The sequence below is a fragment of the Leptopilina boulardi genome, unplaced genomic scaffold (genome assembly GCF_019393585.1).
Source record: "Leptopilina boulardi isolate dan_hultmark-lab unplaced genomic scaffold, ZJU_Lbou_2.1 LbouV2_296, whole genome shotgun sequence".
In the NCBI taxonomy this organism is placed as follows: domain Eukaryota; kingdom Metazoa; phylum Arthropoda; class Insecta; order Hymenoptera; family Figitidae; genus Leptopilina; species Leptopilina boulardi.
This window is the reverse complement of record NW_026137858.1, coordinates 20,413-40,962: the sequence shown is the minus strand read 5'-3', so window position 1 is coordinate 40,962 and position 20,550 is coordinate 20,413. Positions and strand designations below refer to the sequence as shown.

Below are 20,550 nucleotides of genomic sequence, written 5' to 3'. Positions count from 1 at the left end.
GATCGTCATTTGTTTCACTGACTTTTTTTTGCGACGATCGTAATTTGTTTTATTTATAAAAATAAAAAAAAAATAAATAAATAAAAAAAACAAGGTGGAACCAAAATCTTGCCAAGTCCACGTCGTTGGTTCTGGGTAACGCTGAGAGCAGGATAGATAAAAAAAATGAAATTATTATTTTCGAAAACTGACATGAGATTCGTATTCAGCGTCCCCGAAAACCCCCGAGTAACAATTTTCAAGCGAATCTAATCAATTTTCAACTCCAAGTCCGCCATATTGGAACCGCCATTTTAAATTTTGAAAAACTGACATCAGATTCGTATTCAGCAACCCTGAAAACACCCGAGTGTCAATTTTCAAGCGAATTCAGTTAATTTTAAACTCCAAGTCCGCCATATTGGATCCGCCATTTTGAATTTTTGAAAACTGACATCAGATTCGTATTCAGCGACCCCAAAAACCCCCGAGTAACGATTTTCAAAAAAATTCAGTCAATTTTTAGTTTTCATGTCCGCCATATTGGATCCGCCATTTTGAATTATTGAAAACTGACATCAGATTCGTATTCAGCGACCCCGAAAACCCCCGAGTAACAATTTTCAAGCGAATTCAGTTAATTTTAAACTCCAAGTCCGCCATATTGGATCCGCCATTTTGAATTTTTAAAAACTGACTTCAGATTCGTAATCAACGACCCCGAAAACCCCCGAGTATCGATTTTCAAGGGAATTCAGTTAATTTTTAATTTTTATGTCCGCCATATTGGATCCGCCATTTTGAATTTTTGAAAACTGACATCAGATTCGTATTTAGCGACCCCGAAAACCCCGGAGTAACATTTTTCAAGCGAATTCAGTTAATTTTTAACTCCAAGTCCGCCATATTGTATCCGCCATTTAAAATTTTTAAAAACTAATGTCAGATTCGTAATCAGCGACCCCGAAAACCCCCAAGTAACAATTTTCAAGCCAATTTAGTAAAAAGAAAAATGTGTGACTTAAAGGGTTAATGGAAGTCGTGACAGACTGTTTTATATGTTTAATATTGGACAAGTATTTTAAATAATTTAATAAATTTGGTTTTTCTCTTTTTGTTGCGTTTTATTAATTAGTGCTTAGAATCCTGAACAATTGGCGACCGTGACCGGACATTCTTAAATTCGGGATTATTGATAAAGTGTACACACAAGTGAACTGTGAGTGAGTGAAAACTAAAAAATGGAAGCAGCAATGCGACAAAGGAAGAGTCTGGGTATGGCCTTTACGAAAACATACAATTCGTTTTCGGCCAAACTCAAAGGCACGTGCTCTCGAGATGACAATATGGTGGCATTTCAGTTGTTACAAACCAAGACGAAGGAGTTGGAAGCGGTGTACGCTATTTGCAACAAATTTCTCTTCGAATCAGAGGCCACTGAAGATGAAATCGCCAAAGAATTAGAAGATGTAGACGAATACACTGTGGCATTTCTGAATGCAAAAATGATGGCTGATGATTTACAGGAAGTACGAACTGAAAACATCCAATCCGTGTTATCAGACAACTTGCCCGGAGCAACTAAGGGGTCATTGAAGTTACCACAAATTGAGTTACCAAAATTTAAGTGTCATGTTAAAGAGTGGCTGTTGTTCTGGAGTATTTTCAAAAAGATCCACGAAGACAACTCAATTAGGCGTGAGGATAAATTTCAATATCTCATTCAAGCTACATCACCGGATTCGAGGGCACGTGAACTGGTTCGCAGTTTCCCCCCAACAGCTGACAACTATGATAAGGCGATAGCAAGTCTCAAGAGTCGATTCGGCCAAGACGATATTGTAGTTAAATATTATGTTCGTGAACTGTTGGGATTGGTTCTCCAAAATGAACTTAAAGGAGGTCCAAAGGCAACACTTTCTGCAAACTATGATAAATTGGAAGCATACATCCGTGCTCTAGACACTCTAAGAGTAACGACGGAGAAATGTGCGTCAATGTTATATCCGCTGGTTGAGTCTGCTCTCCCGGAAGAAATTCTACGTGCTTGGCAGCGCAATGGGCAGTATCGCACCATAGAAAATGAGGGGCATAATATGACAAGGGACAAGCTGACCAAATTATTAGAAATGTAAACAGGTATCGTGTATTTTTTGTAAGTCTGCTCATGAGAGTAAAGAATGTGAGGTTTCACGAAAAATGGATTTGAGTGAAAGAAAAGAATATGTTAAGAAAGAAGGTGCTTGTTTTGTTTGTCTGAGGCGAGGTCATTCCGCGAAATGGTGTCGGGTAAAAGTAAAATGTAATTGGTGTTCTAGACGTCACGAATTACTATTATGTCCAGGTTTATCATCTAAAGACAATTTAGTTTCAAAAGATGACAGTAAGCGAGAAGTTGAAAATGTTTTGGCCACAATTTGTGCTGCGCCTGAAGTGTATCTGCAAACTCTCCGTGTATTAGTGTATTCTGACTCGGGTGAAATGATAGTTAAAGAAATTATTGATACAGCCTCGCAACGTTCATACATTCGAGCAGATATAGTGAAAAAGTTGGGATACACACCTCACGCAGAGATTAAAGTGTCACATTCATTGTTTGGAGGGGTTACCTCAAAAGCAAAAAAGCATGATATATTTAAAATAAAAGTAAAAAATTTAGATAAAAAGTATGCATGTAATTTTTCTGTACTGAGTCAGGAAACAATTTGTGAGACAATACCATCCATAAAAAAAGAATCCTGGCTTAATGACTTACGTAAAGAAAACATTCATTTAACTGACGCGGGGTACCAAAGGTGTTCTATCGATGTACTCATTGGGGCTGATATTGCCGGAAAATTACACAGTGCAACAGCATTTTTATTTCTGAGACCGCATAGGGTGATTCTTATAGGTTTCTCGACGCTGAACACGAATCCGTAATTAGAATTGCTCCATCACCCTAGGTTTTCGAGAAATTTGACCTTGAAAATTTAAAAATACCGTTTTTAGGGTACTTTTTGATTTTTTATTACGGTACCAAAATTTTTTCTGAAGTTTTCATGATATGTATATGAAAGCTGATATCCTCCTTAACATTTTCCAAATTTGATCTTTAAAAAATATCTTTTTTGGATGAGTTATCCTCATTTGAAATTCGCGTTGCAACGTGAAACGGGATCACAGTGCAGGAGGCGTATAAAATAATCCAAAATCCAAATGTATTTTAAATGGCCTGTAACTTGTTACTCGGGGGTTTTCGGGGTCGCTGATTACGAATTCGATGTCCGTTTTTGAAAATTCAAAATGGCGGATCCAATATGGCGGACGACTTTTTTTGCTCACTAATTTTTGCGAAACTTTGATTTATTTGTTTTTATTTATATTTATATCTAACCCCAAAAACTCCTCAATAATCACTTACAGGCCATTTGGATCGAGTTTTAAAGAAGTCCTCTGCCATATTGGATCCGCCATTTTGAATTTTCAAAAACGGACCTCGAATTTTTAATCAGCTACCCCAAAAACCCCCGAGTAACAAGTTACAGGCCATTTCGATCGAGTTTAGAAAAAGTCGTCCGCCACATTGGATCCGCCATTTTGAATTTTCGAAAACTGACCTCAAATTCGTAATCAGCGACCCTGAAAACCTCCAAGTAACAAGTTTCAGACCATTTAAAATACATTTGAATTTTGGACCATTTTTTAATACGCCTCCTGCACTGTGATCCCGATTCACGTTGCAACGCGAATTTCGAATGAGGATAACTCATCCAAAAAAAAATATTTTTGAAAGATCAAAATTGGAAAATGTTAAGGAGGATATCAGCTTTCATATGCATATCATGAAAACCTCAGAAAAAATTTTGGTACCGTAATAAAAAATCAAAAAGTACCCTAAAAACGGTATTTTTAAATTTTCAAGGTCAAATTTCTCGAAAACCTAGGGTGATGGAGCAATTCTGATTACGGATTCGTGTTCAGCGTCGAAAAACCTATAAGAATCACCCCATGCGGTCTCAGAAATAAAAAAAATGAAAATCTGTTGTCGGAGACAGTTAATATGTTAACGACGCTACTTGGTCAAGAGGCGAATCCATCCGAGTTATGGCGATTAGACATACTCGGTATTACAGATCCTATTGAAAACGAATGTGAAACGAAGCGTAACGAAAACGTACGGAAATTTATAGTGAGCACATCTAAGTTTACTCCTGCACGGTGTGCCTTAACCAGACTCAACCCAAAAGTCTTTGCTCAGTAAAAATTCTTTTTTCTCGTGAAAGTATATGGAAAATAGAAACTTTTCTCACAAAAATCAAAATAATCTGTGGAGCCGTTTTTAAGAACGGTCCCATTGAATATTTTCGCCATTAAAAGTACATTTTTTTTAATGAAAATAGCGAAAAGAAGTTTATTATTGTATTACAGTATCAGACGTGGATCCAGGGGGCACATATACATGCCCCCCCAAAAACATAGTGGGTAGTTTTGGGGTTAAAACCTCCACCCCCGTGAAATTTTGAATTTCTTTAACAAATCTAAGCAAACATAAAATCTTTTCTAAAACTTTTTTTTTCTTACGCCCTTGAAACAAACAAATGAACTTATAATAATTTTTTTTGACAACTTCTCTGTTTGTCAAATTTATTTTCCCAACGAAATAATAATCGTTTTGTATACGAGTGTGAATTAAGAAAATATTATAGGACTAAAATTTTAGTGTTTCCGTTAATGGAAACATCTCTTTTATCTTGCAAAAGCATAATAAATTCACTTTTAAACGACTTTCATCTCACTGTAAAAAGTCATAAGGGAATTTTCCTGAATTTTTTTTCACTATCACTGATAGAGATTTTAATCTACAAAATCGTTGGTAATAGCAGTTCTTATAATGCGGCAAAAATACAGAATCTAAAATGAAAAACATAGAATTTTGTAATTTTCCCATTCTAAATAATTATCAAATCTCCGATGATTTTAACACTTTCAATGTAGGTAATAATAGTACTAACTTTTAATGTAGCAAAAAAACTAATGACTGAGACATTACAGCAGATGGGAAAATTCTTATTGCCGAACGTAAACTTACCGTGTTTAAAATAGCAATTATCTGGAAGGTGGGAATTTTCTTTTTACCAAATCAAGGAATATTGATATTTTTAATATGGTACAATCATTTGTTTAACCCATATCGGACAGCTGTTCCACTAGTCGAACACTACAATTCCAGTCGCACTTACAAATGTAAGTGGCATAATTATTGTAATTGTTTATTAATTTTTGTTCTTTAAAAATTTGAAAGTAAACTACTTGTCGATGTTAAAAATGTAGTTGCATAATAATGTACGATATTCTAATATTTTATTTGCAATGTAAAAACTAGTGTTTGACTAGTCGAACAGTTTGTTCGGTCCTATATGGGTTAAGTAAAAGTGATACATTAAAAGTGGGTTATAATCGCTCCCTCTTTCAAACAGTTAAAATTCTTTAATACTTTATACAGTGCATGCGTAAACCCATGATCTTTAGACATTTTTAATATTTTCTTAATTCACACTCGCATACAATATGAACCCAAGAAGGGTTCTGATACCGGATCAGTATCGGACCGATGTCGGATTTCGACATACCAATGTCGTCTCGATCCTGATATTCGGTACTGTTTCGGTATCGAAAGGTGTTAGAATGTAAGATCGGACCGATACTATTTTCCTACACTGTTACAACATTGGAATTCGAGATTGGCCCGATACTGAAATTTAACCTCGATCCAATATTGGATTCCATCATTAAATTAAAAAAAATAATATAAAAAAAAATTTATTAAATTTATTAAGTTTAAATTAGTGTTACTTTTTAATTTCTGTAGATTCCACATACATGATTTTTTTCCCTGCCTTAAACGCAATTGAACGCACAACTCGCATATTTTAAAAAATCCTAACCGACGCCGAGATTCTAAGACCCTAACTTAACGCTAAACGCATATTACGAACCTAACGCACTAACCGCAGAGCCATCGAGGCCTTGATAGTTATTATTGTAACTATCAATTATATTATAATTGATAATTATTATAAGTTCATTTGTTTGTTTCAGGGGTGTAAGAAAAAAAAAGTTTCAGAAAAGATTTTATGTTTGCTTAGATTTGTCAAAGAAATTCAAAATTTCACGGGGGTGGAGGTTTTAACCCCTAAACTACCCACTATGTTTTTTTGGGGGGGGCATGTATATGTGCCCCCTGGATCCACGTCTGATACTGTAATACAATAATAAACTTCTTTTCGATTTTTGTGAGAAAAGTTTCTATTTTCCATATACTTTCACGAGAAAAAAGACTTTTTACTGAGCAAAGACTTTTGGGTTGAGTCTGGTTAAGGCACACCGTGCCTAAGGGGCGGTACCAAGTTAGATTACCGTGGAAGGAGAATTATATATACCAACGAATTTGTACATCGCACGTCAACGTTTAGTAAAGACTGTAAAGAAATTGAATAATCCAGGTTTACTTCGTGCTTATAGCGAAGTTTTTGAAACGTGGTTAGCAGAAAACATAATTGAGAAAATTTCCGAAAAAGATGTTTCCCATATAGGCCATTACCTTTCACACCTACCTGTCATAAAAATGAACAGTACAACAAAAATTAGACCGGTATTTGACACATCAGCTAAGAAAAAAGGGCATCCATCATTAAATGATTGTTTAGAAAAAGGTCCCTATCTAATGGAACTTGTCCCGTCCGCGTTAAATAGATTTCGAGAGAGAAAAGTGGGCGTTATCTCAGATATAAAAGGCGCGTTTTTGCAAGTTGAAGTTAATGAGTCTGACAGAGATCACTTGTGTTTTCTGTGGGAAGTAGATGGAAAAATCGTTGTGTTCTGTCATTGCCGCGTAGTGTTTGGTCTATCCAGTAGTCCTTTTTTGTTATCAGCGGTTATTGCGTTACTACTGGATCGATCTCTGCAAAAAGTGCAATCTGGCGATGAATTTTAAGGACGCAAAAATCAGTTAAAAAATTGAAAGATTCATTATACGTCGATAACTGCGTAACAAGCGTAGATTCTTTAGAAGAATTGCAAGTTTTTAGGAAAGAAGCCACTGCTGTCATGGCTGCGGGTGGGTTTGAATTGCGTGGATGGGAAAATTCAGGAGAAATTTCGGAAAATAAAGTAGCACTTGTTTTAGGAATTTTTTGGAATAAGAGTAAAGACACGATTTAAATTAATCCTGATGTGATGGATATGCCATTAACAAAAGAGATTGAAATCAGTCGAGAAATTGGGGAAGGAAGTTTGTCCTTTCACGCTTTCGGAGATGCTAGCAAACTAGCTTATGCTGCAGTTGTATTCGCGCGTATTGTTACTGAAAATTCAATAGGAGTTCAATTGTTGGGCGCTAAGTCTAATAAGCATAAGTCGAATAGCACCTGAAAAATCCTCAATACCTCGTCTATAGTTAATGGCGGCATCAATAACTGCTAGGCTCGTGAATTCAATCGCAAAATCTTTGACTCGTCCTATCGAAAAGATCAATTTTTAGTCCGATTGCACCACTGTTTTGGCTTATCTGAAGCGAGATACGCAGTGGGGAACATTCGTACAAAATCGATTTAAAGAAATTAGAACCTTGAGCGACGTCAATGATTGAAAATACGTACCGAGTAGTATGAACCCTGTTGATTTGCCATCACGCGGGTGTTCTCCTTCCCAGTTACGAGATTCCAAGTGGTGGGAGGGGCCAGGTTGGTTGCGCGAGAGCAAAATTAACTGGCCTTCCGGGGAGAATAGTGTTAATGAGGGGGAGATCTGTAGTGAAATCAAGAAAAGCGCTATAGTGAATACGATAGCCACGAAAGAGTTGGATTTAAAAGCGAGTACATTGTTTTCCTCCTTTACAATGCTCGTGAGATTTATTGCCTGGATGCGTAGATTTTTACGAAATCGAAGAGCAATTTTAGAACAATGGCGAGAAAATAAAGAAATCTCACAAATACCACATACGTTGGTTGAAGCAAAAAATCTTTTCGAGAAATTAAAGAAGCAGAAAGAAATTTGCTTAAACATTTGCAAAAAGTCATGTTTGATAGACCGGGTAAAGACAAATTGTCGTCATTCAGGACTTTGAGAAATGATGAAGGCCTAATCATTCTCAAAACCGGAATAGTTAATCGCGACGATTCTAATTTGTTCTTATGTTCGATAGTTTTAGATAGACATGACATTGTAAATTTATTAATTCGAGACACACGAAAGATGTGGTCATATGGAGACACAAGTTGTAATGAATACCTTGAGGGAAAAATTCTGGATAATCTCGCTGCGACAAATCATAACTATTACGTCTAGTTGCGTCGTATCTCAACAGCAAAAAGTCAAGCGCGTTGAATGTGAATCCCCTCCCCTTCCAACAAATCGAGTCTGCCACGCGGTAGCGTTTGAGTCAACAGGGATAGATTTTGAGGGACCAGTTTTTATAAAAGGTGGAAAAAGGGCTGGATTTGTATTTTCCCGTGCGCCGTGTACCGAGCGGTTCATTTGGAACTTGCATCTTCCCTATCAACAGAAGAATTCATAGAATGTCTTCGACGATTTATCGCAAGATGGGGGAGGCCTCAAAATATATATAGTGACAATGGAACGAATTTTTGTGGAAAAGCTAACGCGTTGAAAACTATAAAGTGGGAGAAAATTTGTAGATATATTTCAGCGCTGGAAATCGAATGGCATTTTAATCCGACAGCAGCTCCTTGGTGGGGAGGTTGGTGGGGGTTATGAAAACCATATTGAAAAAGGTTCTGGGCAGAGCTTGTCTCTTTTATGAAAGCTTAACGACTGCCCTGTGCGATGCAAAAGCAATCATAAATTGGCGACCCTTAACTTACGTTTCGGACGATGCGAACGATTTAAAAACACTCAGTCCGTCGATGTTTTTACAAGAAACGCGAGAAATAGGAGTTCCAGATTTAGATGTGCTCTCTAAAGAAAAATTAAATAAAAAATTGAGACACCGACAACAGACTTTGAAAGATCTGAGAGAACGTTTTCGAGTCGAGTATTTGAGTCAGCTGTTGTTACGAGGCGGTAAGAAAGAGACGCGAAAAATCAAAACAGGAGATGTTGTTTTTGATTGGTAGCGATAACCAGAAAAGGATGGATTGGCCTCTCGGGCGAATTGATGAAATTATCGAGGGTCGTGACGGACAAGTTAGAGTTTGTTTAATTAAAACAAAAAATGGGTTATTCAAACGACCAGTACAGAGAATTTACTCGTTAGAATTATCTGCGACCGATGAATTTGTCAGGGATTTAAACGAATGCGTGCCGTTGATCGAGCGAATGGACAACTTATTGGAAGCAAAAGAAAATTCCAATAAGAGCATTGAGAGTGTTAATTTAAATGATGATCATTCTGGTTTAGATAAAATTGTAACGACGAAAAGCGGACGAATTAGTAAAAAACCAGAAAGATTAAAGTATTAGTTAAAATTGTGCGTATGCGTAATTTATTGTAAAGGAAAAGAAAAATGTGAATGAATTTTTAAATTGTGATTTTATTTAACTTGATTGAAAAATTGTTTATAGACTGCTACTATTTTCCGTAAAGCAAATTTTCTGAATAACTTATATTCTTACTCATTACATCCTGTTAATTACATTAACAACCGATGGTAAGAAAATTTCTAATAGAATTTAAAAAAAAATTGATGGTACTTAAAGTACACTACCGTCCGAAATTGTGCGAACTCTGCTTTTTCAACAACTATAAAATTGTTCAAATCTTCAAAAATATTAAAACTAACATTTTTTCCTCTTTATTTTATTAAAGCTAATAAAATTCTGAAAGAAATGACACCTTGACAAAGAGAATATGTTAATTTTTCAATTAGATATCTAAGAAAAACCCAATTTTCAATGTTTTTACTATTTTTTTTATTTCTCTGGCAAAAATTAATATTTTTAAACGTTCTTAGGCTCATTGAAATCGTATTTTGTTATGCAATTCAAATTATATAAAACAATTCATGTACACATTCTTCCCTAGCGTATGCAAACCGTGAAAGTTGGCTCATAAAATGTCAAAAAATTGTGATTAATATTTATATGACAAAAAATGATCAGTAAAATGTATAAATCTTAAATTTATTTACATAAATCAGAGAAGTTTAGAATGATATATTTACTTGATTTTAAAACATTATATTTTATTGTATAATTAAATTTAAATTTATTGACATTTTATGAGCCAACTTTCACGGTTTGCATACGCTAGGGAAGAATGTGTACATGAATTGTTTTATATAATTTGAATTGCATAACAAAATACGATTTCAATGAGCCTAAGAACGTTTAAAAATATTAATTTTTGCCAGAGAAATAAAAAAAATAGTAAAAACATTGAAAATTGGGTTTTTCTTAGATATCTAATTGAAAAATTAACATATTCTCTTTGTCAAGGTGTCATTTCTTTTAGAATTTTATTAGCTTTAATAAAATAAAGAGGAAAAAATGTTAGTTTTAATATTTTTGAAGATTTGAACAATTTTATAGTTGTTGAAAAAGCAGAGTTCGCACAATTTCGGACGGTAGTGTATGCATTTAATGGATGACTTATATATATTGTTTATATTCGGCTACTACTTTTAGTAACAAAAGTTCTAATAATCTTCTGACTATAATCATTTTACCCTGACTAATGCCCTAATCAATCAAAAGTTACTAAAATTCAGTTAAAATCAAAAGAAACATTGATGGTACTTAAAGTATGCATTTAAGGGTTGACTTATATAAATTGTTAGATTCGGCCACTACTTTTAGTAACAAAAGTTCTAATAATCATTTGACCATCTTCATTTTACCTGTTAAGTTCCGTAATTAATAGTTGTTAATTACATTAACAATCGCCTGATTATAAAATTCAGATAAAAGCAAAAGAAACATTGATGGTACTCAAAGTATGCATTTAATGGTTGACTTATAAAAATTGTTTATATTCGGTTACTACTTTTAGTAACAAAAATTCTAATATTCTTCTGACCATAATCATTTTACCCTGTTAAATTCCCTAATCAATCACTAGTTACCAAAATTCTGATAGAAGGAAATGATACATGATGGTACTCAAAGTATGCATTTAATTGTTGATATATGTAAATTGTTTATATACGGTTACTACTTTCAGTTACAGAAATTCTAATAATTTTCTTATCATATTCATTTCACCCTGTTTAATATTCTAATCAATAGCCAGTTACTGAAATTCTGACAGAAGGAAAACAAACATTGATGGTACCCAAAGTATGCATGTACGTTTTGAATAGGCAAATTGTTTATAGACTGCTACCACTTTCCATAATACAAATTTTCTTGATACGTTAAATTCATTTCACCCTCTTTAAAACCCTAATCAATAGCCAGTTACTGAAATTCTGGCAGAAGCAAAAGAAACATTGATGGTACCTAAGTATGCATTTAATTGTTGACATATATAAATTGTTTATATTCGGCTACTTCATCTAGTAACAAAAATTCTAATAATCTTCTGACCAAAATCATTTTACCTTGTTAAATTCCCTAATCAATCCCTAGTTTCTAAAACTCTGATAGAAGCAAAAGAAACATTGATGGTAACAAAATTATGCATTTACTTCTTGAATTAGCAAATTGTTTATAGACGGCTACCACTTTCTATAAGACAAAATTTTCTTACTACGTTATATTCCTTTTTATTTTTACATACTGTTAATTAATTGAATATTCCCTAGTTACCAAAATTCTGATAGAAGGAAATAAAACATTATGGTACTCAAAGTATGCATTTAATGGTTGACTTATAAAAATTGTTTATATTCAGCTACTACTTTTAGTAACAAAAATTCTAATATTCTTCTGACCATAATCATTTTCCCCTGTTAAAATCCCTAATCAATCGCTAGTGACTAAAATTCTGATAGAAGCAAAAGTAACATTGATGGTACACAAAGTATGCATTTACTTCTTAAATATGCAAACTGTTAATAGACTGTTACACTTTCCATGAAACAAATTTTCTTAATACGTTAAATTCATTTTACCCTGTTTAAAACCCTAATCAATTGCCAGTTACTAAAATTCTGACAGAAGCAAAAGAAACATTGATGGTACTCAAAGTATGCACTTAATTGTTCACATATGTAAATTGTTTATATACGGTTACTACTTTCAGTTACAGATATTCTAATAATTTTCTTATCATATTCATTTCAACCTATTTAATATTCTAAACAATAGCCAGTTACTGAAATTCTGACAGAAGGAATAGAAACATTGATGGTATAATCGCTAGTTACCACAATTCTGATAGCAGGAAATGATACATGATGGTACCCAAAGTATAAATTTACTTGTTAAATAACCGAATTGTTTATAGAATGCTACCACTTTCCATGAGAAATTTTTTTTAATACGTTATAATCCTTCTCATTATTACTTACTGTTAATTAATTTAATAATCGCTAGTTACCACAATTCTGATAGAGGGAAATGAATCATTATGGTACTCAAAGTATGCATTTAATGGTTGACTTATAAAAATTGTTTAAATTCGGTTACTACTTTCAGTAACAGAAATTCTAATAATTTTCTTACTATACTCATTTCACCCTGTTTAATACCCAAATCAATCGCTACTTAATAAAATTCTGATAGAAGCAAAAGAACCATTGATTGTACCCAAAGTATGCATTTAATTGTTGACATATATAAATTGTTTATATTCGGCTACTACTTCTAGTAACAAAAATTCTAATAATCTTCTGACCAAAATCATTTTACCCTGTTAAATTCCCTAATCATTCGCTAGTTAATAAAATTCTGATAGAAGCAAAAGAAACATTGATGGTACCCAAAGTATGCATTTACATGTTAAATAAACAAATTGTTTATAGAATGCTACCACTTTCCATGAGAAAAATTTTTTTAATACGTTATAATCCTTCTCATTATTACTTACTGTTAATTAATTTAATAATCGCTAGTTACCACAATTCTGATAGAAGGAAATGAAACATTATGGTACTCAAAGTATGCATTTAATGGTTGACTTATAAAAATTGTTTATATTCGGTTACTACTTTCAGTAACAGAAATTCTAATAATCTTCTGACAATAATCATTTTACCCTGTTAAATTCCCTAATCAATCGCTAGTTAATAAAATTCTGATAGAAGCAAAAGAAACATTGATGGTACTCAGAGTATGCACTTAATTGTTGACATTCGTAAATTGTTTATAGACTGTTACCACTTTCCATGAAACAAATTTTCTTAATACGTTAAATTTATTTCACCCTGTTTAAAACCCTAATCAATTGCCAGTTACTGAAATTCTGACAGAAGCAAAGGAAACATTGATGGTACTCAAAATATGCACTTAATTGTTCACATATGTAAATTGTTTATATACGGCTACTACTTCTAGTAACGAAAATTCTAATATTCTTCTGACCTTAATCATTTTACCTTGTTAAATTCCCTAATCAATAGCCAGTTACTGAAATTCTGTCAGAAGGAAAAGAAACATTGATGGTACCCAAAGTATGCATTTACTTGTTAAATAAGCAAATTGTTTATAGAATGCTAAAACTTTCCATGAGAAAATTTTTTTTAATACGTTATAATCCTTCTCATTATTACTTACTGTTAATTAATTTAATAATCGCTAGTTACCACAATTCTGATAGAAGGAAATGATACATGATGGTACTCAAAGTATGAATTTAATGGTTGACTTATAAAAATTGTTTATATTCGGTTACTACTTTCAGTAACAGAAATTCTAATAATTTTCCTATCATATTCATTTCACCCTGTTTAATACCCTAATCAATCGCTGGATACTGAAATTCTGACAGAAGCAAAAGAAACATTGATGGTACCTAAAGTATGCATTTAATTGTTAATTTATATAAATTGTTTATATTCAGCTACTACTTTTAGTAACAAAAATTCTAATATTCTTCTGACCATAATCATTTTCCCCCGTTAAATTCCCTAATCAATCGCTAGTTAATAAAATTCTGACAGAAGCAAAAGAAACATTGATGGTACTCAAAGTATGCACTTAATTGTTGACATATGTAAATTGTTTATATACGGCTACTACTTCTAGTAACAAAAATTCTAATAATCTTCTGACCAAAATCATTTTACCTTGTTAAATTCCCTAATCAATAGCCAGTTACTGAAATTCTGTCAGAAGGAAAAGAAACATTGATGGTACCGAAAGTATGCATTTACTTCTTGAATAAGCAAATTGTTTATAGACTGCTACCACTTTCCATAAAACAAATATTCTTAATAGGTTAAATTCATTTTACCCTGTTTGAAACCCAAATCAATAGCCGTTTACTAAAATTCTCACAGAAGCAAAAGAAACATTGATGGTACCCAAAGTATAAATTTACTTGTTAAATAACCGAATTGTTTATAGACTGCTACCACTTTCCATGAAACAAATTTTCTTAATACGTTATAATCCTTCTCTTTATTAGTTACTGTTAATTAATTTAATAATCGATAGTTACCACAATTCTGATAGAAGGAAATGAAACATTATGGTACTCAAAGTATGCATTTACTTCTTAAATATGCAAACTGTTAATAGACTGTTACCACTTTCCATGAAACAAATTTTCTTAATACGTTAAATTCATTTCACCCTGTTTAAAACTCTAATCAATTGCAAGTTACTGAAATTCTGACAGAAGCAAAAGAAACATTCATGGTACTCAAAGTATGCACTTAATTGTTGACATATGTAAATTGTTTAAATACGGTTACTACTTTCAGTTACAGATATTCTAATAATTTTCTTATCATATTCATTTCACCCTATTTAATATTCTAAACAATAGCCAGTTACTGAAATTCTGACAGAAGGAAAAGAAACATTGATGGTACCCAAAGTATGCATTTATTTGTTAAATAAGCAAATTGTTTATAAAATGCTACCTCTTTCCATGAGAAAATTTTTTTAATACGTTATAATCCTTCTCATTAATACTTACTGTTAATTAATTTAATAATCGCTAGTTACCACAATTCTGATGGAAGGAAGTGATACATGACGGTACCCAAAGTATGCATTTTATTGTTGACTTATAAAAATTGTTTATTTTCGGTTACTACTTTCTGTAACAAAAATGCTAATAATTTTCTTACTATACTCATTTCACCCTGTTTAATACCTAAATCAATCGCTGGTTAATAAAATTCTGATAGAAGCAAAAGAACCATTGATGGTACCCAAAGTATGCATTTAATTGTTGTCTTATATAAATTGTTTATATTCAGCTACTACTTTTAGTTACAAAAATTCTAATCATCTTCTGACAATAATCATTTTACCCTGTTAAATTCCCTAATCAATCGCTAGTTACTAAAATTCTGATAGAAGCAAAAGAAACATTGATGGTTCCCTAAGTATGCATTTACTTCTTAAATATGCAAATTGTTAATAGACTGTTACCACTTTCCATGAAACAAATTTTCTTAATACGTTAAACTCATTTCACCCTGTTTAAAACCCTAATCAATTGCCAGTTACTGAAATTCTGACAGAAGCAAAAGAAACATTGATGGTACCCAAAGTATGCATTTACTTGTTGATTAAACAAATTGTTTATAGACTGCTACCACTTTCCATGAGAAAATTTTTTTAATACGTTATAATCCTTCTCATTATTACTTACTGTTAATTAATTTAATAATCGCTAGTTACCACAATTCTGATAGAAGGAAATGATACATGATGGTACCTAAAGTATGCATTTTATTGTTGACTTATAAAAATTGTTTATTTTCGGTTACTACTTTCAGTAACTGAAATTCTAATATTCTTCTGACCATAATCATTTTCCCCTGTTAAATTCCCTAATCAATCGCTAGTTATTAAAAATCTGATAGAAGGAAATGATACATGATGGTACCCAAAGTATGCATTTTATTGTTGACTTATAAAAATTGTTTATTTTCGGTTACTACTTTCAGTAACAAAAATTCTAATAATTTTCTTACTATACTCATTTTACCCTGTTTAATACCCAAATCAATCGCTAGTTAAGAAAATTCTGATAGAAGCAAAAGAACCATTGATGGTACCCAAAGTATGCATTTAATTGTTGACATATATAAATTGTTTATATTCGGCTACTACTTCTAGTAACAAAAATTCTAATAATCTTCTGACCAAAATCATTTTACCCTGTTAAATTCCCTAATCATTCGCTAGTTAATAAAATTCTAATAGAAGCAAAAGAAACATTGATGGTACCCAAAGTATGTATTTACATGTTAAATAAACAAATTGTTTATAGAATGCTACCACTTTCCATGAGAAAAATTTTTTTAATACGTTATAATCCTTCTCATTATTACTTACTGTTAATTAATTTAATAATCGCTAGTTATCACAATTCTGATAGAAGGAAATGAAACATTATGGTACTCAAAGTATGCATTTAATGGTTGACTTAAAAAAATTGTTTATATTCGGTTACTACTTTCAGTAACAGAAATTTTAATAATTTTCCTATGATATTCATTTCACCCTGTTTAATACCCTAATCAATGGCTAGATACTGAAATAGAAACATAGATGGTACCTAAAGTATGCATTTAATTGTTGACTTATATAAATTGTTTATATTCAGCTACTACTGTTAGTAACAAAAATTCTAATAATCTTCTGACCATAATCATTTTACCCTGTTTAAAACCCTAATCAATTGCCAGTTACTGAAATTCTGTCAGAAGCAAAAGAAAAATTGATGGTACCCAAAGTATGCATTTAATTGTTCACATATATAAATTGTTTATATTCAGCTACTACTTCTAGTAACAAAAATCCTAATAATCTTCTGACCAAAATCATTTTACCCTGCTCAATTCCCTAATCAATAGCCAGTTACTGAAATTCTGACAGAAGGAAAAGAAACATTGATGGTACCCAAAGTATGCATTTACTTCTTGAATAAGCAAATTGTTTATAGACTGCTACCACTTTCCATGAATCAAATTTTCTTAATACATTTAATTTATTTTACCCTATTTAAAAACCTAATCAATTGCCAGTTACTGAAATTCTGACAGAAGAAAAAGAAAAATTGATGGTACCCAAAGTATGCATTTAATTGTTGACATATATAAATTGTTTATATTCGGCTACTACTTCTAGTAACAAAAATTCTAATAATCTTCTGACCAAAATCATTTTACCCTGTTAAATTCTCTAATCAATAGCCAGTTACTGAAATTCTGACAGAAGGAAAAGAAACATTGATGGTACCCAAAGTATGCATTTAATTGTTGACATATATAAATTGTTTATATTCGCCTACTACTTCTAGTAACAAAAATTCTAATAATCTTCTGACTAAAATCATTTTACCCTGCTAAATTCCCTAATCAATAGCCAGTTACTGAAATTCTGACAGAAGGAAAAGAAACATTGATGGTACCCAAAGTATGCATTTACTTCTTGAATTAGCAAATTGTTTATAGACTGCTACCACTTTCCATGAAACAAATTTTCTTAATACGTTAAATTCATTTCACCCTGTTTAAAACCCTAATCAATTGCCAGTTACTTAAATTCTGACAGAAGCAAATGAAAAATTGATGGTACCCAAAGTATGCATTTAATTGTTGACTTATATAAATTGTTTATATTCGGCTACTACTTTCCATGAAACAAAATTTCATAATACGTTATAATCCTTCTCATTATTACTTACTGTTAATTAATTTAATAATCGCCAGTTACTGAAATTCTGACAGAAGGAAAAGAAACATTGATGGTACCCAAAGTATGTATTTACTTCTTGAATATGCAAATTGTTTATAGACTGTTACCACTTTCCATGAAACAAATTTTTTTAATACGTTAAATTCAATTCACCCTGATTAAAACCCTAATCAATTGCCAGTTACTGAAATTCTGACAGAAGCAAAAGAAAAATTGATGGTACCCAAAGTATGCATTTACTTGTTGACATATATAAATTGTTTATATTCGGCTACTACTTCTAGTAACAAAAATTCTAATAATTCTCTGACCAAAATCATTTTACCCTGTTAAATTTCCTAATCAATAGCCAGTTACTGAAATTCTGACAGAAGGAAAAGAAACATTGATGGTACCCAAAGTATGCAATTACTTCTTAAATATGCAAATTGAGTAGCTGCCTGCAATAACTCGCCGAGCGCTTGGCCGATCGCTCTAACGCCAGTCAAACGTTCAAAAACGTGAAAAAAATGAAAAATCAAAATGTTGATTTTTGAAAAGTGCAATCTTGTAGGACATAAGATGGCGCATCTTTTTTCCTTTGAGTTTTTTTTGTAGATCAAAAAATAGAGTTAATATATGCAAAACACTTAAAAATTTTATTTCACAAATTTCATTCAATTTTTAAACATAAATCATAGTATCTTTGACAAATTTCAATGAATCTTATTGAAAATGAATATACATACGTATTTAGGTCCATAGAAGACGACAACATAATCAAAAATATTAAAATTATCAATTGTTTATTTATAATTAATTGTAAATGAAGACTTGTCAATAATAATGTTTACTTACCTTTGTCGGCATAAAGTGTGTGGGGAACTTCAGAGTTGAAGAAACTTCCAGTGAGACATTTGTTTATCATAATGTAAGGAAGTTTTTTGTAAAATTGAAAAACAATTTATCAACAACTTTAGAAAATACAGAACGTTTAAGAAAACATGCGCGACGCGCTAGCGAGTCTCCGCGCGGAGAATTGCAAACAAGAGTTGTAGAGGACCGAAAATACAGAAACAAATATTGTCACTACATTCTTAGAAATGATTTTCAAATAAAATATGTGTTAATTTTATGAAAATGCAAAATAAATTTGAACAACTGTTTTTTTAATATTTACTTAATAATCAATAGTTTTAAAATATTTTAGTGCTTGTATGTACTGTTTGTGCAGTTTGCAAATAAGTTTTTTAATAATTAATATTAAGGTATATCTTTATTTTCTGTTTCTTCATTTTTTTAAGAAATTAGTGTATTGTTACATATCAACAGTGATAGTATGTTGGCTCCATTTTCAAAACACAATATATCACAACATAACATAACGTCCTTCTTAACTCTTGTGTGCAATTCTCCGCGCGGAGACTCGCTAGCGCGTCGCGCATGTTTTCTTAAACGTTCTATATTTTCTAAAGTTGTTGATAAATTGTTTTTCAATTTTACAAAAAACTTCCTTACATTATGATAAACAAATGTCTCACTGGAAGTTTCTTCAACTCTGAAGTTCCCCACACACTTTATGTCGACAAAGGTAAGTAAACATTATTATTGACAAGTCTTCATTTACAATTAATTATAAATAAACAATTGATGATTTTAATATTTTTGATTATGTTGTCGTCTTCTATGGACCTAAATACGTATGTATATTAATTTTCAATAAGATTCATTGAAATTTGTCAAAGATACTATGATTTATGTTTAAAAATTGAATGAAATTTGTGAAATAAAATTTTTAAGTGTTTTACATATATTAACTCTATTTTTTGATCTACAAAAAAAACTCAAAGGAAAAAAGATGCGCCATCTTATGTCCTACAAGATTGCACTTTTCAAAAATCAACATTTTGATTTTTCATTTTTTTTACGTTTTTGAACGTTTGACTGGCGTTAGAGCGATCGGCCAAGCGCTCGGCGAGTTATTGCAGGCAGCTACTCAATTGTTAATAGACTGTTACCACTTTCCATGAAACAAATTTTCTTAATACGTTAAATTCATTTCACCCTGTTTAAAACCCTAATCAATTGCCAGTTACTGAAATTCTGACAGAAGGAAAAGAAACATTGATGGTACCCAAAGTATGTATTTACTTCTTGAATATGCAAATTGTTTATAGACTGTTACCACTTTCCATGAAACAAATTTTCTTAATACGTTAAATTCATTTCACCCTGTTTAAAACCCTAATCAATTGCCAGTTACTGAAATTCCGACAGAAGGAAAAGAAACATTGATGGTACTCAAAGTATGTATTTACTTCTTGAATATGCAAATTGTTTATAGACTGTTACCACTTTCCATGAATCAAATTTTCTTAATACGTTAAATTCATTTCACCATGTTTAAAACCCTAATCAACTGCCAGTTACTGAAATTCTGACAGAAGCAAAAGAAAAATTGATGGTACCCAAAGAATGCATTTAATTGATGACATATATAAATTGTTTATATTCGGCTACTACTTCTAGTAACAAAATTTATAATAATCTTCTGACCAAAATCATTTTACCCTTCTAAATTCCCTAATCAATAGCCAGTTACTGAAATTCCGACAGAAGGAAAAGAAACATTGATGGTATTCAAAGTATGTATTTACTTCTTGAATATGCAAATTGTTTATAGATTGTTACCACTTTCCATGAATCAAATTTTCTTAATACGTTAAATTTATTTCACCATGTTTAAAACCCTAATCAATTGCCAGTTACTGAAATTCTGACAGAAGCAAAAGAAAAATTGATGGTACCCAAAGTATGCATTTAATTGTT

The 20,550-nt window shown here is 31.9% G+C and overlaps 1 protein-coding gene across 1 annotated transcript; it reads left to right on the top strand.

Moving 5' to 3' along the window:
- Positions 1–1,220: 1,220 nt before the first annotated feature.
- LOC127282310 (uncharacterized) lies at positions 1,221–2,114 on the top strand. Its single transcript, XM_051306477.1, has one exon. The coding sequence runs from the start codon at positions 1,221–1,223 to the stop codon at positions 2,112–2,114; it is 894 nt and encodes a 297-aa protein (XP_051162434.1).
- Positions 2,115–20,550: the final 18,436 nt, after the last annotated feature.